Genomic DNA, 20,201 nt, shown 5'->3' with positions numbered 1-20,201 from the left:
TATTTATTTATTTAATTTAAAGTAAGAAGGCTGTCTAGACGACTTAGCCATGGAAGGAGGGGGGAAAGAGGGATGGGGAGGTTGAAAGTAAGGAAGGAAGGAAGGTGGTAGGGAAGAGGTCACAATGTGTCTTACAACGCATAAGCTGAAATAGTATAGAAATGTTTACATATGTACAATTGCCAATTTGGCTATGGTAGATACAGTTAACAGATTACAGTTACCTATAATGCTGTTAAAAATAATAATAATAAAATTTTTAAAAATTTATACCGCACTTTTGCGATAGAAGAATTGGTTACAGCTGGGAGCCCGAGGTACATCGACATCAAGGCAAGGGAGCAACAACAAGTTGAATATACCTATGAACAGCTGCCCCTACGGGTGTACAACAATAACATGTCCAAAGTGGTTGTGCAGAGAGAGTCCTGGGCTAGCGTTGACGGAGTATGTGTCGATACACCTAGTCAGTTAATCTAATCATTTCTTACTTTATCTAGTTTTGAACATTGGATGGATCTTCTCAAAAAGTCCATTTCTGTGGATTCTAATTTAGATTTAAATTTTGAATTCAATACCCACACTTCTGCTCCATATGTTATCACAATTAGAATAATGATTTATATATGTTTATTTTTGTTGTTTTAAAGATTTGTTTATCCCATAAGATTCCATTTAACATTTTTATCATAGATCTTCCTTTCATAATTCTGTCCCTAATTTCAATTTCCATCCGACCATCATTAGTAATTTTTGTTCCTAAATATTTAAATTCATCACATCCTTTAATCAGTTTAATTTTTCCATTTTCCTCCAAAAATAAATCATGTATGTCTTTAGTTCCAATTACCATATAATTAGTTTTTCCCATATTTATATTTAGTCCCCAGTTATTGTATTCTTCTTTCAGCTTTCTTGTCATATATGTTAAATCATCATAATCGTCAGCTATAACTAATTAGTCAAATAATCTGCAAATTATAATGTATACACAGTATTGTCTCCAACCATTAGACCCATACTACTACATTTTCTCCTCCATATTTCCATAGCCTTTTGAATGTAAATTTTAAATAATGTTGGGAAAATACAACAACCTTGGCATAAACCTTTAGTAACCAGCAATCCTTCAGATTATCTTGTTGCTATGACTCAGATCATTGCGATACTCAATAAATTAAGTATCACAATGTGTTTCCAGGATTGCTATTTAAATGAAAGATGATGTATTATTTTGAGATATTTATCTAATTTTGAAAAAATCTATCAAAACACTAAACATTTTGATAAAATTTGAATTTTTATGGAAGTGCTTTTACATGAATACTAGAGTATAACTTATAAAGTTTTGATTTTTTTTATGAGCACCTAAAACTAAATGCATATTAAAATAAGAAGTAAAACTACAGTGCCTGTGACCGGTGTGCTTCTTCTCCAAGGAAATCAGAGGACTTCGCAAACATTTTCAAACCTAGTCTGGTTCTTCTTCAGGCATAATGGAATTCTGTATTCTAAATTTAAATTACCCATTGAAGTTGACCGTTGTTTTAGAAAAAATTTGTTCTGAAACGTTGTCACGTGTAACCAATGTCATCATATTGGACCTGCGTTATGAGAGTATAGTGCTACTTTAGAGATTTATTGAGGAAGGCCTCCCATGCTGTCGATAACATGATTTCATCTTTAAAATTAATACAGTGCATATTCCTGTGTGTGTTGAGGAATATGTATATAGCCTCGAACCATTTGAGGTGTTCTTGGCGGAACGTGGAGTGAATAACTCTGGCTCGGGGGAATAGAGGCTCTATCTCAGGGTCGGATGAATAGACTGCTAGGGCGCTGTTTTTTCTATGATGTATGGTGTCTGCTTTGTGTTCATTAATCCTTGTTTCTAAGTTGCGTTTAGTGGATCCGACATAGATGGCTTCGCTGTTGTCTCTGTGGTCGATGATGGGTACAGAGTATATCCCTGGAAGTCTGTTTCTATCAGGAGCGTCTTTTCCGTTTCTAAGCTACTCGAAAATAGTGGTGCACCTCCTAAATGCTAAGCAGAGATTCTTCTTCTTTGCTATCTGGTAGTATATGGACTTAAGTGCCGGGTTGTACGTGATTGGTACATAGTTAACAGGGGAATCATTTTTTCTAAAACAATGGTCAACTTCAATGAGAAATTTAAATTTAGAATACGGAATTCCATTACGCCTGAAGAAGAACCAGACTAAATTTGAAAACGTTTATGAAGTCCTCTGATTTCCTTGGAGAAGAAGCACACTGGTCACAGGCACTGTAGTTGTTTTACTTCTTATTTTAACTCTTTCCAGTGTCTATCCTTTCTATTTCACTAAATGCATATTTCCATTCCAACTTCATTAATAAAATAAGATCAAAATTAAAAAGTCAAAAATTGAATATTTTACTCGCAAATGAACAGAAATATATATTTACTCATTTTTATTTTTCCATTCTAAAAATTGATTAAAATATTTTTACAAAATTATTATCTTTAAAAAGTAACAAGTTAACTAATTCTATGCTATATATGTAAGAGAGAATCAGATCAAATTTAACAAAATCATGTATGTAATTTAATTTGTTTTTACAGCCCAGTCAATTAGAACATTTATGCATTAATTTGTGTGCTGAAACGTTGCAACACTTTTATAATACACATGTATTTAAAAGTAGTATTGAATCCTGCAAAGAAGAAGGAGTATTAACAGATGTTCAAGTAGACTATGTTGATAATGTTCCATGCATTGATCTTATTTCATCATTGGTGAGTATTCAAGCATTACATTATTTCATTAGAATTATTATTATTATTATTGATCAGAATTTTAAATCTGTTCAATTCACAGAGAACAGGCTTATTAAGTTTACTAGATGTTGAATGTTCACTAAGAGGATCACCAGAGTCTTATATGCAAAAAGTTAGGAGCCAATACCAAAATTCACAGAGGTACTTTTTTTTATAAATAATAATATTATTGTGATAAAAATTATTAGGTTCTTATATATATATATTATATTACAGATATAAATGTAGTTAGTTTTCTGGAGTGTATGTGCAGTGTGTGCACATTATGTACATTGATTAAATGTTAATAAAATAATATAAATATGAAACTAAATTTATTAATAAAATTAATAAATCAAAGAAGGCAGATCAGAGTTTTAGTAAGTTAAAATACAAAAATGAAATCTAAGTAGGTACAGTTAATAAATTCATAAAAATTTGTAACATAATATTTATCATGTTTATTATATTTAACTATTGTAATTTTCTGTGAATAATCTGTGGGTCATCAATTTGAAGATAAGTATGGGCTACTGGAAATTTTCTGTTGATTTTAAATTGCAATTAAGAGCTCATCCAACAACTCTTCCTTTGTCTAAACTTACCAAGAACATCGTTAAAACATGAAAAAACTATCATGTATCACACATATTCAAGTTTTCTGTAAATCATCAAAAATATATACAGCAAAAATGTGATTATCTGAAACAGTTTTTAAAAAAAAAGCAGAACATGTAGCATTGTACAGTACATTCCACACAGTATAATACACAGAGACCAAACTCTCCACGTAACTGGAAATCACTAAATCATCTGTTGATTATAGTGCCATAAAACTGGATCTTATACATAATATTATATTAGATTTTGATTAAACTAATTTAATTTAATCAAATCAAATTAATTTCAAATAGAGTAAATTGCATTACAGTATTTATTGTTCATGAAACTCTAAAAGCACAGTGCCTGTTATTGTATCCAAAAAACAAATGAGTTTTTGGATTATCCAAAACTTCATTTATCTAAAAGATTCCTTGCTCCAACTTTGAATAATCAAGTTTCCACTGTATTTATGTCTCATCTTTAATTCTCTCCTATTTTCTATATGTTAATCCAAGTTTTAATTGATATTTTACACACTTTCATTTAAAGTTATATCTTGAAATTTGAAAATATGTCTAGTAATTCTCTATTTCTATGTATTGGTTTTAGGAGAACTATTTCAAAGCTGACTATTGGTTTTAGTTTATATTAGTTTTTGATAATGAATAAAAGTCAAGCAATTGACTTTTGAACCCTTGGTGTCAGACATTGTAAAATCTGTATACAACTTTCTTAATAAAATCAACAAGAATGATGTTAACAGAAATTACTGTATTTACCACTTATTTACTCTGTACTCATTGCAAATTAATTAAATACAGGAAAATACTATTTTATGTAATTGATCTAAGGGTTTTAATATGTAATTATAATTAAATTCTAATAACTTTCTTTTATATTTTAGCTAATATAGCAGTTGAATCTGTACTTTTAATAATAAAAAATTAACTGATTATTTTCTTAATCTGAATACAAATACTTTTAACATGAAGATTGTTAAATAGATATATACAGTATATTCTTTTCTCTGAATTGAATTTTTGAATTCATTAAATAGTTTTAGCAATTTAGGTTTATTCTGACTTAAATTTATTGCATTTGTATTCATAATAATTATAGAAGTTATACACGAATACACAATATTTTTGCAGTTTGATTTTTATGAAGTGAACATTTACTTTACTGAAATCTGTCTGTCTACATCTAAGATCTAAAGTGAATGTTGATAAAAATAATTTAAATTAAAAGAAACTTTAGAGAATATTAAATATTCTTTAAAATTTCTTAAGTGATATATGAGAATACAGTAGAACCTTTCTAGTCCGCCCTCGGCTAATCCGCCGCTCCAGTTAATCCAACCGTGGTCGGAGTCGAGAAACTTGTTCCAACTCGTCGGTGACTCACTGCCCGTCGCATTCTTCTGTGTTCATTACAGTGTACAATAATGAGTAAATACGTTCAGTATTGCTCTTTTTCATTAATAATAACGGCTTTTGTGCGATTTATTGCAATGTTTTTACTGTAGAGAACAATACAGTCATTCTTGAGTTGAAAGATTGTTTATTTTACTTTTTTCTGATAATCCGACCTTTTTTTGCATTCTGACCATACCCCCAGTCCCAAAGGTGACGGATTAGAGGGGTTCTACTGTAAGTAGTAAATATTTTAACCTGTATACAAAATTTTATTTTTAATTATTTAAATTTAAAATAGTTTATTTTTAAAATTAAAAGTTTAGTTTAACTTATTTCATTCACTTACATATTATTTTTACTTATTAACTTTAATTTTAATGCCATTATATATCAATTTTATATTTTTAAGATTTCTTGAACCTAAACCTCCAGACCCTCATATGTTCGGAATTCGTCATTTTGCTAGAACAGTAGTTTACGACACCGCAAACTTTTTAGAAACTAATAGAGATATTGTCACTGATGATATAATTTGTGTTTTTTATAAAACAACTTGTAATTTTGGTTTTGCCACTCATTTATTTGGTAGTGAATTAAAAACATTGTATAATCAAGGTAAGATTCTAATTCTAGTTAAGGTATAATAATTTAATTTTCAATTATATAATTTTGTCTGTAAAAATTTAGGGGAAACTGTTCCAAGAGGTGTAGCATTTCGAATATCTCCCACTGGATACAGTGATCTGTTAGTAATTTTATTATTAGATTGTTTATATGATAAATATTTTAAGTGATTATTGTTTTATAATTAACTATTATATTTGGTGGTTTAAGAATTTATAGTCAGTTCATTATTTTATAGACATAATGGGGAAGAACCAGTTTCCACATTAACTCAAGACTTTCACACTAGATTAGATAATTTGCTGCGCACATTAGTTCATGCCAAACCTCATTTTATTAGATGTATAAAGGTAAATTTCATTAAAATGATTTTATTTATCTTTTTCCTTGATTTTACTAAAAAAAACGCAATAAATATTTTATCATGTTATGAAAATGTTTAATTTTTTTGTACTATGGATTATGAAGTAAAATAATAGTAAAAGAGAAAACTAAAATAACATAACAACATAAAAACCAAATTAAGAAAATGTACTGTACATTTCATACAAAGATCTTTCTTTTCAGTATAGAAATTCTAACTTACTCAAAAGTTTACATAATAAAATTTTTAAAAAATATTTTCCTTCTCTTGCTTTACTTGTAATTTTCATTTCACTTACAATCCTGCCTTTCGTAATTCCAGAAGTCCAATGCTTCTTGTCTTTTATGTTCTTTTTGAAGAGAATTGACTATTGCCAGTTTTTGTCCTCTGAAATGATTTATAAATCACAGTCAATTTTAGGTTTGCTCTTTTATCTAATTATTTATAAAACTATAAACTGTTTACACTATGTATTATTATTTATACAGTTAACGATCAACCAATGCCAGTTAACGAACCAACCAATTGGTTGATCGTTATCTATAATGGGCTAGTAGTTGTTTATATATATACGCCTTGCTGGGGTTGCGATGGTCGGTTGAGTGCCTTTGGGAGGACGTGGGCAATTAATTTGTCCCCAGCCGGCATTGTAATGACCATCGGTCGTACGATATTCTTATATCAGCTTTCACTTCACTTTGTAAAACTCTTTATTTAAAAGCCCCAGTACCGCTAGGCATCACTGGGGTGGAAAACAGAAAGTATTACACTAGTTACATTGATGTCTTATCAACGATGATTCTTATATCAGCTGGAAGACGAGAGCGGATCGGAGGTCCGGGTAGCGTAACTGGTAACGTGTCTGCGCGGATAGCAGAAGTTGCGGGTTCGAGTCCTGCTTCGGGCAGTTTTTTTCTTCCAGTTAGGCCTAAATTTATTTAAATTATTTAATTAAAATTCTAATTATTAAATTTAGCAAGAGATGGCGCCTAACGCCTAACTCTAGTACCAAATTATCTTAAATTATTAATATTACTTTAGCCTTTTGCTAGCCCGATAATTCAGCATTGGTTGATCGTTATCTATAACGGGCTAGTAGTTGTTTATTTATTTATACAGTAACAACAATTCAAGAAAGTATGCTTTAATCTTTCAACCACTCACCACAGCGGGATATAGTTAATCACATACTCTGAATCAATTACGGTGTGTAGATAATGAAAACGTTTTTGTTTGTTTTCACTATCTACTCACTGTAATTGGTTTGGAGAATGTGATTAACTTTAATCTTTCTTTTCTCTTGATCATCTCTTCTCATTTCCTTTTTAGTATGCAACTTTTTTCCAATTTTGCTTTTCTTTGGATTAATTAGTCTCTCTTTTTTATGACAAACTGTTTTCACTACCTAATGCCAACTTCATTTGCATGGTTCTGTTCTCATTTACACTGTTTTTAAGGTGTTAATTAAATAACTTTAAATAGACTTTTTACTTATAAACTCTTTTACCAGTTACATCAGTTTAAATGTGATGTTTAATATTTTGGCAGGATGCTATTTCATTTCTAAAGTCATCCAATCATTAATAACCTTACAGTAGAGTGGAGAAAGAAATTATTTACATATATTTCTATTTAGTTAAAGATTGTCAGATTCCTTTCAATCTGAATAGAATCTTTATTTTATACAATAATTCAGTTAACAATCACATTAGTTCCTGCTTTATTGTAACACAAAAAATCAATTTTAAATTGAAATTTTAAAGACTATTTAAGACTTTATGTTTTACTAAAGCAGAAACTGGTGTGATTGTTAATTGAATGTAGAGATTAATATTGGATGATTTAATTATTTTAAACAAAACACATGTTTTGCTATGAAAGTTGCTGAAGAGTTTTTGTTTTCCTGTTGTTAGCAATGGCTAATTTTATTTCAAATAAACATAACAAAAAATAAATTAAATATGAGGACAGTTTTCTTTTCAATCTCCAATGGTCCATAAAACAAAGACAAGTGTAAATAACAAAATGAATTTATCACTAAAAGTTAGGTACAAACCTGGTTATTTTTTGACATAATCACCATGAAGATTGAGGCATTTGTCATATCTGTGGACAAGCTTTGCAATCCCCTCTTCATAGAATATTGCCATTAGTGACTTGAGATGATGCCTTAATGCTGTTTTGAAGATTGTCATTAGTCTCAAACCTCTACCCTCCTAGCCACGTTATCAGTTCAGGAAAGAGGTGGAAGTCTTCACACATTAAAGATGTGAAGACTTCCATCTTTCAGACTTCCACCCAGCTTGGAACTTTTTAAACACCCAGAGTATAGCTCCGATTTAGCACCAAACGACTTCCACCTCTTTCCTGAACTGAAAACGTGGTAGGAGGGCAGAGGCTCGAGACTAATGACGATCTTCAAAACAATGTTAAGGCCCATCTTAAGTCACTGGCGGCAACATTCTATGAAGAGGGGATTGAAAAGCTAGTCCACAGATATGAAAAATGCCTCAATCTTCACGGTGATTATGTCAGAGAGTAACCAGGTTTGTACCTAACTTTTGGTAATAAATTCATTTTGTTTTCACTTGTCTTTGTTTTATAGATCATTGGAAGTTGAAAAAAAAAAAAACAGCCTACGAAGATTTATTACTGACATAATAATTTGAATAGAAAAATCACTGATTTGTTGGAAAAAAGAAAAGCTTAAGTATTCTTCACTGCAATAAATTCATTTATTTGAAAAGAAGATACACATTTTATAAGTGAAATTTACAATTATAAACTAAAAACGCTTTCACAATATATGAAATAAAATTTTTAGATTAAAAAGATATTTGGAACATTTTAATTGTCATAGTACATTTTCATAGTACCATAATATATTTTTACTTAAAAAAATTTGCAAACAAACTAAACTAAATATGGAAAGTGATTCAAATTAAATAAAATAGTGCATACCTTATTTAGTTTGAATTGCCTTACATATTTACAATTTTGTGGTTTGCTGTTGTATTAATTTTTTATTTTAATATTAATGTTTTGATTTTTGTTAACTATTTAAATTCAGTTTCGATTTGTATATTAATTTTATTATATTCTGTAATGCAGTTGTATAAATAAACTATCCTTGTATTTTAGGCAAATAATTGTGAACAATCAGGTCATTTTGATCGAGTTGTAGTGATGAGACAAGTCAGAGCTCTTCAGATTTTGGAAACTGTCAATTTAATGGCAGGAGGTATTCTTTTAAAACATACAAATAAATATTTCTAAAGTATTAATAATATTTTTGGGAATGAGTATTATTTTCATGTTATATTTTCAATAGAAATAAAACTAAAGTTTGATTAAGCATAGGTTCAAACTTTAATATATTTTTTTTCTTTATATTGTTGTATTAATGGGGTTAAATCTTTGATAACATAAAGATAATTTTATAAAAATTATTTTAAAAAATATTGTTAATTTGTTGTGAAACCGTGTTGTATTATCTTAGAAGTGTTGAACACGAGATCGTGTTAGTAACAATCACATGGCTTTTTCCACCTTTATTTAGTTGATACGGTTTTTCTCTTACACGTTTTGGGCTTTGTGCCCCTCATCAGTCAACAGTTTCTCCCAGTATGGCACTTGTACACTGTAAGTTTGTATATTACATGCCATACTGGGGGAAACTGTTGACTGATGAGGGGCACAAAGCCCGAAACGTATAAGAGAAAAACCATATCAACTAAATAAAGGTGGAAAAAGTCATGTGATTGTTACTAACACAATCTCATGTTCAACACTTCTTCTTTAAAAAATATATTAAGACAAATGAATGTGAACAAATGGATAAACTTCAGTTATTCTTATCTACCATTTAAATTTGTAAATTTTCTAAGTTTTAAAATTGATAGACTTAGGCTATGTATATTTATGCTCATAAAGAATAAATTAAAATGATTGAATATAAATATCCCATTAATATCAAGTAGTTACCATTGATTTGGTATGAATTAATATATAAGTCAAGAAAAGAGAAGGAAAAAACTTTTGTTTGATAAATACAGTACGATAGTTTAAATTTTTTTTTTATTTGATATTATTAAATTAAAATTTTTTGATACTTAAATTACTTTCTGTTCATCTATTTTAGTTAAATTTTTGTTATTATTTTTAATTTCAATAAATATAAATATTATTTAATATAATTTAATATATAAAATATATTAATAATAATATAAAGTGATACTACTTTTGAAAGGAAAAATAAATTTAAAATAGGATATATATAATATAAAATTTTGTTTTTTTTTTAATATTATTAATAGGTTTTCCACATAGAATGAGATTTAAGGCTTTTAATTCAAGATATAGACTATTAGCTCCATTCAGAAAATTAAGAAGAAGCGATGATAAAGCCATCGAGGATTGTAAGGTAAGAAAATTTAAAATTAGGTATTTTGAACTACAATTTAAAGTAGCTAATTTTAAAAGCTATTTTGAGTTGTAGTTCAGTTATTTAATTTAGATTTTTAATAATAATAAACACACAGTTCAAAATGGGCAGTAGTGTAGCGAGGGGGTCTATCATGCCCCCGGCACCACTCGCAGAGGGGTGCCCCGGGGAATGAAGATAATAGTAACTATTCGTAATATATTATAGATATTTTAAAGTAGGTACTACATTCTATTATTATTTGTATTATATTCTTATTATGAGTAAATTCTATATATTATATTACTATATGTGTTTCTGGAGGGGGATGCCAATAAAGTGTTGTGCCCTGGGCACCAGTTATGTTCACTACGTTACTGAAAATGGGCAAAATAATTTTGCCTTATTTTATAAAAACTTTTTGCTAGCATAGATCTAAGTCCACGGATGTAATAAGGATGTATGTTAAGGACTCAAGTAATGACCAATTACACGTGCACGAATTTGGCGAAACAACAGTAATTTATTCTAACAGTACAATAACCGCGAGATGCTTCCTAACCCTCAAGTTTACACGATACACGACTTAAAACTAACGAAATTTACAATACTCTATATACATATATACATACACATTTTCCTTCTATACAATAATTGCATATATTAGCCTTCGACGAATCACGGTATTATGTTAAGTAAATGCAACACGATCTCGAGTTCCAAGCGTTCCTTTTCTTTACGTTAATTCACAAAACTAATAGTTCTTTCCGATACCTGAACGTAATTTACGTCACCAGAAGTACGTCCCTCGTTGATACTTCTCAATTACACTACGATGGAAACGGATTGTGCTTCCCGACTGAAAGTGGTCGCCCTTTCTAGACTCCTGTTCTCCCGGTCTAACTCCGACGTCCTTGCTGACCCTTCCTCGGCAACCTTCCTCGACGAATCCAAAAGCAGCCAAAAAGTGTCCTCAATCGTGAGAGTCCCTCAATTTATATTTCCCGCTCTCCGGAAGTCCGCTTCACTTATTGTCCCACTCTGGACCAATCAGAAAGCTTCTCACGTATCCTAAGGTGACATCATAAGAAAATTCCACGCGACACGGTACAAACCAAGAAAACCCGATACATACAAAAAGGAAACCGAGAAAATAATTAATAATAATAATAATAACAATAATACATAGTTGCGTAGCACTACATATCTCCCCCCCAAGCGACTCACTTCCCGTAGTGCAAACTACGGAAATCAATTTTGCGTTCACGTAGGTTATAAGGTTTCTTACGCACCTCAAGGTCAGTGCACTTCTGCACACCACTTGTGTCAACACCTTGCGTGTTAGTGACCACCCCACGTCTCCTCACCAACCGATCATCCAGGACTTCATCATCATCCTCCAGTACAATTCCTCTATCCTCCCTCTTTTTTTTCTTATTACAAATCGGATAGCCATAGCAAGGTTTTAGGCGATCGACATGGACAGTCTCCTGATCCTTCATATTGCAACCCTCCACACGATACGTAGTTGGGTTTATCACCTTGGTGATCCGAAAGGGTCCTTTATAATTATAAGAAAACTTATTCCCTTTAACACCTTTCTTTCTCACCCAAACCCTCTGCCCTTCCGAAAAACTTACTAATGTTCTCCCTTTGCTTCGATAATCCCTTCCTTTCTTGTTGTAATTTCGCGCATGGATACTCGCATTTTCCCGTAATGCACGGAGTTTCGTGACCAGGAATGCCCTACGCTCATCGGTAGACATATCATCAGGCAGGTATTCGATATTAGGGGTACGGGGATCAACACCATACAAGAGGAAGGCAGGTGACTCATTTATGGCAGTGTGGTGCGAATTGTTATAGGCAAAACATGCAGAAGGTATCATTTCATCCCATTCGACTCTCCCATCGTCAGAGGATTTAGTTATCATTTCGACTAACGATCTGTTCACCCGTTCGCACGTGCCATTCGCACAAGGTCGATAAGCGGTAGTAATGTTCCTCCTAATTCCTAACCACTTGCAACAGTCCGAGAATAAAGATGATAGAAAGTTGGTACCTCTATCGGAAATAATTACTTCTGGGGCACCGTACCTACAAACGATTTCATTAAATATTGTATTACTCACAGACCATGCAGTTTGGTCCTTCAAAGGGTGTGCTTCGACGAAACGAGTGAAAATATCTACTATTACAAGGATGAATCGGTTACCGCTGCTCGATGTGCGGATAGGTCCTACTATATCCACAGCAATCTTTTGGAAAGGTGCCTCAGCCGTCTCGTTTTCTTGGAAAGGAGCCTTTCCTTTGTGTACATTATGCCTCTGGCACCTTTCACACGTCTTAATGACACCTTCGACCTTCTCCCTCAAATTCCGAATATAATAGTGTTTCTCAATGTTAATTATAGTTTTTCGCACGCCCCAATGCCCCGACAGATTGTTTTCGTGAACAGCCTTAATCACTTCCCTAGCAAGATCCTCCCCTACGCATAATTGGCTAACATACTTGTCACGGGACTTCAAGAGGCTTCTTCTATACAGGCATTCGCTTATTACTACATACTGGTGCATATAGCTCCCAATATTTCTATTCCCGGGGCTTCTCAGTAAATCCCTTTTTATGGGGCCAAAAGTTTCATCGCGATCCTGTGATAAACCAATCTCGTATCTATTAGGGATTACAGCCCTTGTAGATTCAACATCGAAGTGATGAACCCCGTTAACGTTCCTCGAAAGGAAGTCCGCTACTTTATTGTCAACGCCTTTCACATGTTGGACTTCTATATGGTAGTCCATAATCTCCATTATCCAACGAGTCAGACGCTTGCTCCCATTTTGAATGTTGCTAAGGAACACAAGGGGTTTATGGTCAGAGAGTATTATCGTTTTTTGGCCTAGAATTAAAAATTTGAAGTGTCTTAAGGCTAAAACAATTGCTAGACATTCTTTCTCAATTGTGGAATAATTGATTTCTGCCCCTTGAAATCTCCTACTAAAATAGCCTATCGGAGCCAGTCCCTTTTCGTGCCGTTGTTCGAGCACCGCAGCTGCCGCGTTGTCAGATGCGTCAGTGTGCAAATAGAATGGTCTATCAAAATCCGGGTGAGCTAGAATTGGTGGGCTTGCTATTGCCTCTTTTAACTTTTCAAAACCTCTCTGACATTCTGGGCTCCATAAAAATCTCTTCCCTTTCTTGGTGAGTTCTGTTAATGGAGCAGCGATATCGGAAAACGACGGGATAAAATTCCGAAAAAATCCAACCACACCGAGAAAACTGCGGACCTCTTTTACACTACGAGGTGTTTCCACTTTCTTGATCGACTCAACATTGTTGGGATCAGGTCGCACACCCTCGCTATTAATAATATGTCCTAAATATCTCACCTCCTTTGCTAATATTTGGCATTTACTCGGATTTAATTTTAGGCCCTCATCCCTTAATGTACTAATTACTCGATCGACAAGCTCAAGATGATCCTCCAAACTTTGTGAAAATAATACAATATCATCTTGAAACACAAAGCAGCTATTTCCGACAAATTTTGCTAAGATCTTCGTCATAATGTATTGGAAAAAACCTCCCACTATTCTTCCCACCCTGAGGCATCCTACAAAGTTGGTATTTTCCCCATGGTGTGGAGAACGCAAATATGTGTCTTACCTTGGGATCTAGAGGAATCTGGAAATACCCTGCTTTTAAGTCCAATACCGAGAAATATCTGTTCCCATTAAGTTGGGATAAGATGTCGTCTATTCGAGCCATCGGGAATATTTGGGGTTCTGTTATATCATTAATTTTTCGCAGGTCCAAAGTGATACGAATCTCACCAGAGCTTTTAGGAACAACATGTATAGGAGAGTTCCACTCCGATGAGCTCTCCTCACATATACCTGCTTTTATCAGCTCACTAACTTGCTTCTTAAGGCCAGGTAAGTAACTGTACGGAATTCGGTACTGTCTAACGTTGACCGGACGTTCCGACGTCAGGCTAACAGAGTGCATATGTCTGCTAGTGCCAGATAACTCGGCAATTTCGCTAGCAATAGCGTCCGGATACTTTCTCAAAATATTTATTATTTTCCTCTTAACCGGTTCATCTAGGTGATCCAATCTCCACACCTCTCTTTCTACCTCTGCCACCCCTACCTCACTATTTATATTAATACAAAATCTCCCTTCACGACCTTGCTTATCTGCCTTAACCACTGATTCGATCCCCACCAACAGCCCAGGGTGCTGGCAAATAATGTCCATCCCGATGATCATCTCGTAACCTGCCCTTTCAGGAAACCCAACACTTGGTGTTGTCGTGCATACCTTTTTCCCATCGTGGAAACAGCACTCGATTGCTACGGCCTCATCACTGTTTATGAGTGCTCCCGACATCCCACTAATACATGAATTGTTTGGGACCACCCAATTCCTATTTTCACGCCTGATATATTCAGTCAATTCATTCTTAATTACGGTCCTTTCTGCACCTGTATCTACTAGACCAGCAATTTCACGTCCTAGGATTACACCTCTTACAATCGGTAACCCCCGGTCTGACAAGTGGATCTTTCTGGTCAGTTCTAATTTAACTAACCGGTCATTCGCCTGACCTTTCAAATGACCTCTGACTAGTTTAAACCTCTTCTCTTGTTGCATTTTCTCGAAATATGGCCTATTTCACCACACGTGTAACAACGGCGCTCTTTTCCCCACCTCTCGCGGTTATTGTTCCCCTTCATGTGCTCGAGTAAAGATGCCATGGACTCGGTCAAACTCCTTATTTGAGTCTCCAACTCCTCTACACGCTTACCCAATTGTACTTCCCTTCTCTCCAACCCCCTTTCATGCTCAACATTTGCGCATACCTCACTTATCCCACCTCGTTTGTTGCAGGCCGATTCGATTTCCTCTTCTTCTTCGGCCTTTACTATCGCCTCATCCAAGGTGTCCGGCCGCCTCTGCATCACCTGCCTCCTAATCTCCGCTAGTAGTCCTTTTATAAAGCATTCCTTAACAGCATTGTCGCGAAGCGTCGCTAAATTAGAATTGCGCGTCACCGCTCGTGAAAACAACGACTTAATCCTAATCCCGTATTCGCAAACCCTCTCCCCTCTTCTCTGGGAGATCTTTAATACCTGATCAAACGGGTCCTGTTCTTTTTCTTTACGACCAAAGCACTTTATAAGAGCCCTCCTTATTTCATCATAGCTCATGACGCCCTGGTCCCTTAAATCGAAAAATAAAGACAAGGGCTCACCTTTTAGGCGGGCTTGAACTACGGTGACCTTCACAGTCTCATCCCAGCTTGCCAACGACGCGACGTTCTCGACGGTTTGGAAAAACCTACTCACATCTAAAATATCTCCGGGCAGGTTCGAAAAACATGGGATCATGCCCATAAATCCCGTTACAATAGGCACATTGCCCAATTCCCCTGCCCCTGAAGATCCGCTGGTAATTTGTTCATCCATAGTTTACCGAAACCTTTTGGTTTTACAATAATATAATTTACAATTCCAATGGCTATAATTACAGATATAAGCGGCAGTAGGATGAGGGGTTAATACAAGATGCACGTTTGGTCGGTCCTTTTACAACAAACAACCCGATCAATATCCTGTCGCGGACGCCAATGTTGATTATCCGATGGATCTAAGTCCACGGATGTAATAAGGATGTATGTTAAGGACTCAAGTAATGACCAATTACACGTGCACGAATTTGGCGAAACAACAGTAATTTATTCTAACAGTACAATAACCGCGAGATGCTTCCTAACCCTCAAGTTTACACGATACACGACTTAAAACTAACGAAATTTACAATACTCTATATACATATATACATACACATTTTCCTTCTATACAATAATTGCATATATTAGCCTTCGACGAATCACGGTATTATGTTAAGTAAATGCAACACGATCTCGAGTTCCAAGCGTTCCTTTTCTTTACGTTAATTCACAAAACTAATAGTTCTTTCCGATACCTGAACGTAATTTACGTCACCAGAAGTACGTCCCTCGTTGATACTTCTCAATTACACTACGATGGAAACGGATTGTGCTTCCCGACTGAAAGTGGTCGCCCTTTCTAGACTCCTGTTCTCCCGGTCTAACTCCGACGTCCTTGCTGACCCTTCCTCGGCAACCTTCCTCGACGAATCCAAAAGCAGCCAAAAAGTGTCCTCAATCGTGAGAGTCCCTCAATTTATATTTCCCGCTCTCCGGAAGTCCGCTTCACTTATTGTCCCACTCTGGACCAATCAGAAAGCTTCTCACGTATCCTAAGGTGACATTATTTTATTAATATCATTAAATTTTGTTTCTTTTAAATTATATAAATATTAGTAAAATAATAGTTTAAAAATAAGAGAAATGGGATTTTATTATAATATTAAATTAAAAAATTATATTTTTAATTTTAAAAATATAAAAATTGTTGAAATAATGACAGATAAATAAAAATAAAAATATAATAGATTTTTATAAATTTTAAAATTTAAATTATTACATTAAAATATTCTTTTTAGTTAATTTTAGAATATTTTGTGAGAGCAACTGAAAAATGTTCTTTATCGCATGCATCTACAGCTTGGTCAATGGGAAAACGTCATATTTTCCTTAGGTATCATTAGAATTATCATTTGATGTTATTAATTAAAAGCAAACAATAGTGCCTCATAAAAATCATGTAAATGTTATAAAATAACTTCACAGTGAAGGAGCTAGACAGCAGTTAGAATTATTAAGGGTGGAAAGACGTCACAATGCCTCCGTTCTCATTCAATCTGTATGGAGAGGATGGCATTTTCGCAGGTGTCATTGGCTTACCTTAAAAAGAAATTTGCAAATTCAGGCAAGAGTTAAAACTACTAGGTATATGCTAAATAATTAATGTATTAATTAAAATATATTTGAATTCAAATATATCTTAATCAAATTTATTATTATTAGACCTCAATCTTCAACAACTGTAAATACTTCAACCCAAGGATTATGCTCAAGACCTCGACCTCAGCCAATAGCTGGAACACCACCACCTGATCTAGAAAAATGCGATCAGAAAACTATTCAGCAAACCTGTTCGTTATTTGGATTAGATTTGGTGAGATTTACGTTTTTAATTACATAACCATATATTTTTTACGAGGAGTAATAATAATAATTATAACTGATTTAATTATAGTTTTTAACTTAATTTTATTTATCTTTAACATTATTTATATTTATTTTCAAAGTTTAAATATGCCAGGTTTTTCTTAAAAAGTTGTTCATGCATATTAAAATGTGAATTTAGAAAATAGTACTAGTTATAACAATGGCATGCTTTTAGTTCTCTCTTATCATTTATTATTCAAAATTTAAATATTTTTAAATTTAAATTTCTAATTTTTTTTTAATTTTTGTAAAACTCTAAATGTGATGTTTTTTTAATTTAAAAGGAACGCCCTCCACCTGTCCCACCAAGTCGGCCTTACACTGTTTCAGGAAATACAAAAATGGGCTATCCACAGTCAAGAATAATGAAGATGACTTATCCAGGTATATAAATATTTTATAATTAATTAATTTTAATTCTTACAAATTATAAATTTTAATTAATTTTTAATAGAGGAAGGAAATGCTGATGTGATACTGTTAAAAGGAGAGTCAGTATTAGTTGTTGGAGCATCTGCACGACGAGGTCATTTGATCGTAGAATATAAAAATCATACAATACATGTTCCATATCAATTTCTTGAATTAAAACAAGATAGTGTAGATATATAAAGATTGCATTCAATTTTAGATTAAGAATATACTCTATTAATGTTAAATAATGATGTTAACATTTTTTAAACAGTAAATATTGGTCTATTTATTAGTGCAATTGCATCATTGTTATTGTTTGTTAGATACGATTGTGCTAATTAATACGAACATTTGGGGCATAATAAAATATAATGTTTAACATTCAAAACCTTGATATGAAATAAAATTTCATTAAAAATTTAAAATGTTAGTTTTACCTAAAAGTAGACCAATATTTATTGCTTAATAAAATCTTAGAATAATGTTAAATATTTCATAAACTTTATTTTTACATACTTGTATATACACGTGTGTTTATGTACTGTACATGTTTGTGTGTTATTATGTTAATTGTTGAAAAGTGTTACGTATAAGACATAGATACCATGGATGCCAAAACACATAAAATATTTTTTGTACGATGTTAGGGGACTTGGATTGTATTAAGTATCATCTTTTATAGTACATATATATATAAATATATATATATATATACACATACATACACGTTTTCTTAATCATATTTTTAATTAGCCGGAGGGAAATATCCATCCAATTGGCTAAGGTGTAATAAATAACTCAGGGTATATAGCAGAGCACAACTGGAAATTTATGTGTACAGTTTTCAAACTTACTGTTGTGGTTTATATACTGTATCTAGTATACTGTAACACAGTAAATTCAAATTTAACAATTTAAAAAAAAAAAAATAAATGTTTGTTAGTATCCTAGAGATGATTAGGAGATCAAATGTGGTTTTTTAAAAAATTTGAGCTTTATAAGTAAAAACAAATTGTGCCAAATTTTGACCAGCAAAATTCCATTTTCATGTAAGTTTTGTTATATAACAACATTATCATTCATTAATTAATTTATATTTATTTTCATCAAGTTGCCAAATCATCATGTTTCAAGTTTAATGTTGTAAATTGTTAAATTTTCCTAATTAAGCAACACTGGCTGAAAACAAACATGATCAACATTCCAAATATTTTACTCAGTATTACCTCATCTAAGTTCCTATCTTGAATATACAACTAATTAAATTAATTTGTACTTCTACAGTAAATCCTGCCCTCCATTAGTATAAAACTTGTATATGTATAAAGTTTGTAATAGCAATAACATTTTCTATATCAATAAAATTGTTTTACATTTTATAATTTCTTTTTGTTTGTGTGTTTTTCATTTTAATTTGAATATTTTAAGAGTATATTTGCTTAATAATTGCAACATAAAACGTGCTGGGTTTATCTATATTAAAATATTTTTTACAGACTGAAAAACATTAGCTGAAAGAAATGTAGAAAGAATTTGATACTTTTCATGTTAAAAAAATTTCTCATATAATTTGTAAAGTTTCATTGAATTTGAAATTATTTTTTAAATAGTAAAAGTGGTTAATGTTACCTTAGGTAGCCAAGATGGCGGCGGCTCGTCTCTAATTCCAGCAAGGAAACAGTGGGACGCACGTTCTAACCTAACTTAACCTATTCTAATAAATTACCATAATTATTAGCAACCAAATTATTAGAATAGGTTAGGTTAGAACGTGTGTCCCACTGTTTCCTTGCTGGAATTAGAGATCAGCCGCCATCTTGGCTACTTAAGATAACATTAACCATAAAAGTATTTACTTCTTTTTCCTGCATGTAACTTTTACAATGTAAATATTTTTAATAAAAAAAAAACACTCAACCAAAGATTGTATTGCAAAGGTGTATAATGAATTAAATTATCTAATGAAGGTAATATAAAATGCCAATTAGAAACTTAAAGAAACTAGAAATACTAATTTATTAAATCTAGTTGTATTAATACAATAGTACTTTGTGCTACTGGTCTTCTGCATCAAAATAACACAATTATATTTGCTGTTAATGAGTAGATTATTTGAAAATGATTAAAATTTTAAGATAGATGAATAAACAACACAATTATTTGTTTTAAAGAGAAGGAATTTGCAGAATATGATTGGCAGTTTTCACACATTTGTCACAATTTTAATTAGGATGAATTTATTTTTTACTAATTTGTAAAGGAAAGGTGAATATTATGGATAACTACTTTTTAAATATATTGCTAAAAGCTTTATGATTTGTTCACTGGACATATTGACTTGTAAATTACCTGTGACAAATATGTTTAAAGATCTTTATATTATGCAAGTCATAAAAGTC

The 20,201-nt window shown here is 32.4% G+C and overlaps 1 protein-coding gene across 1 annotated transcript in view; it reads left to right on the top strand.

The window, feature by feature from the left end:
* The window catches only part of LOC136983750 (uncharacterized), a 42,869-nt gene extending 23,685 nt beyond the window's left edge, over positions 1-19,184 (top strand). Inside the window, 12 exon segments of the mRNA XM_067280590.1 lie at positions 2,603-2,776; positions 2,859-2,959; positions 5,225-5,430; positions 5,503-5,560; positions 5,678-5,789; positions 8,945-9,044; positions 10,120-10,226; positions 16,761-16,855; positions 16,948-17,106; positions 17,185-17,335; positions 17,673-17,772; positions 17,843-19,184. Of these exon segments, the coding sequence (XP_067136691.1) occupies positions 2,603-2,776; positions 2,859-2,959; positions 5,225-5,430; positions 5,503-5,560; positions 5,678-5,789; positions 8,945-9,044; positions 10,120-10,226; positions 16,761-16,855; positions 16,948-17,106; positions 17,185-17,335; positions 17,673-17,772; positions 17,843-18,000 (1,521 nt within the window). The 3' untranslated portion in view covers positions 18,001-19,184.
* Positions 19,185-20,201: the final 1,017 nt, after the last annotated feature.

The sequence above is a fragment of the Centruroides vittatus genome, unplaced genomic scaffold (genome assembly GCF_030686945.1).
Source record: "Centruroides vittatus isolate TY-2023 unplaced genomic scaffold, ASM3068694v2 contig_885, whole genome shotgun sequence".
NCBI classification, from domain to species: Eukaryota; Metazoa; Arthropoda; class Arachnida; order Scorpiones; family Buthidae; genus Centruroides; species Centruroides vittatus.
The sequence above is the reverse complement of the archived record's forward strand: the minus strand, read 5'-3'. Positions and strand labels throughout refer to the sequence as shown.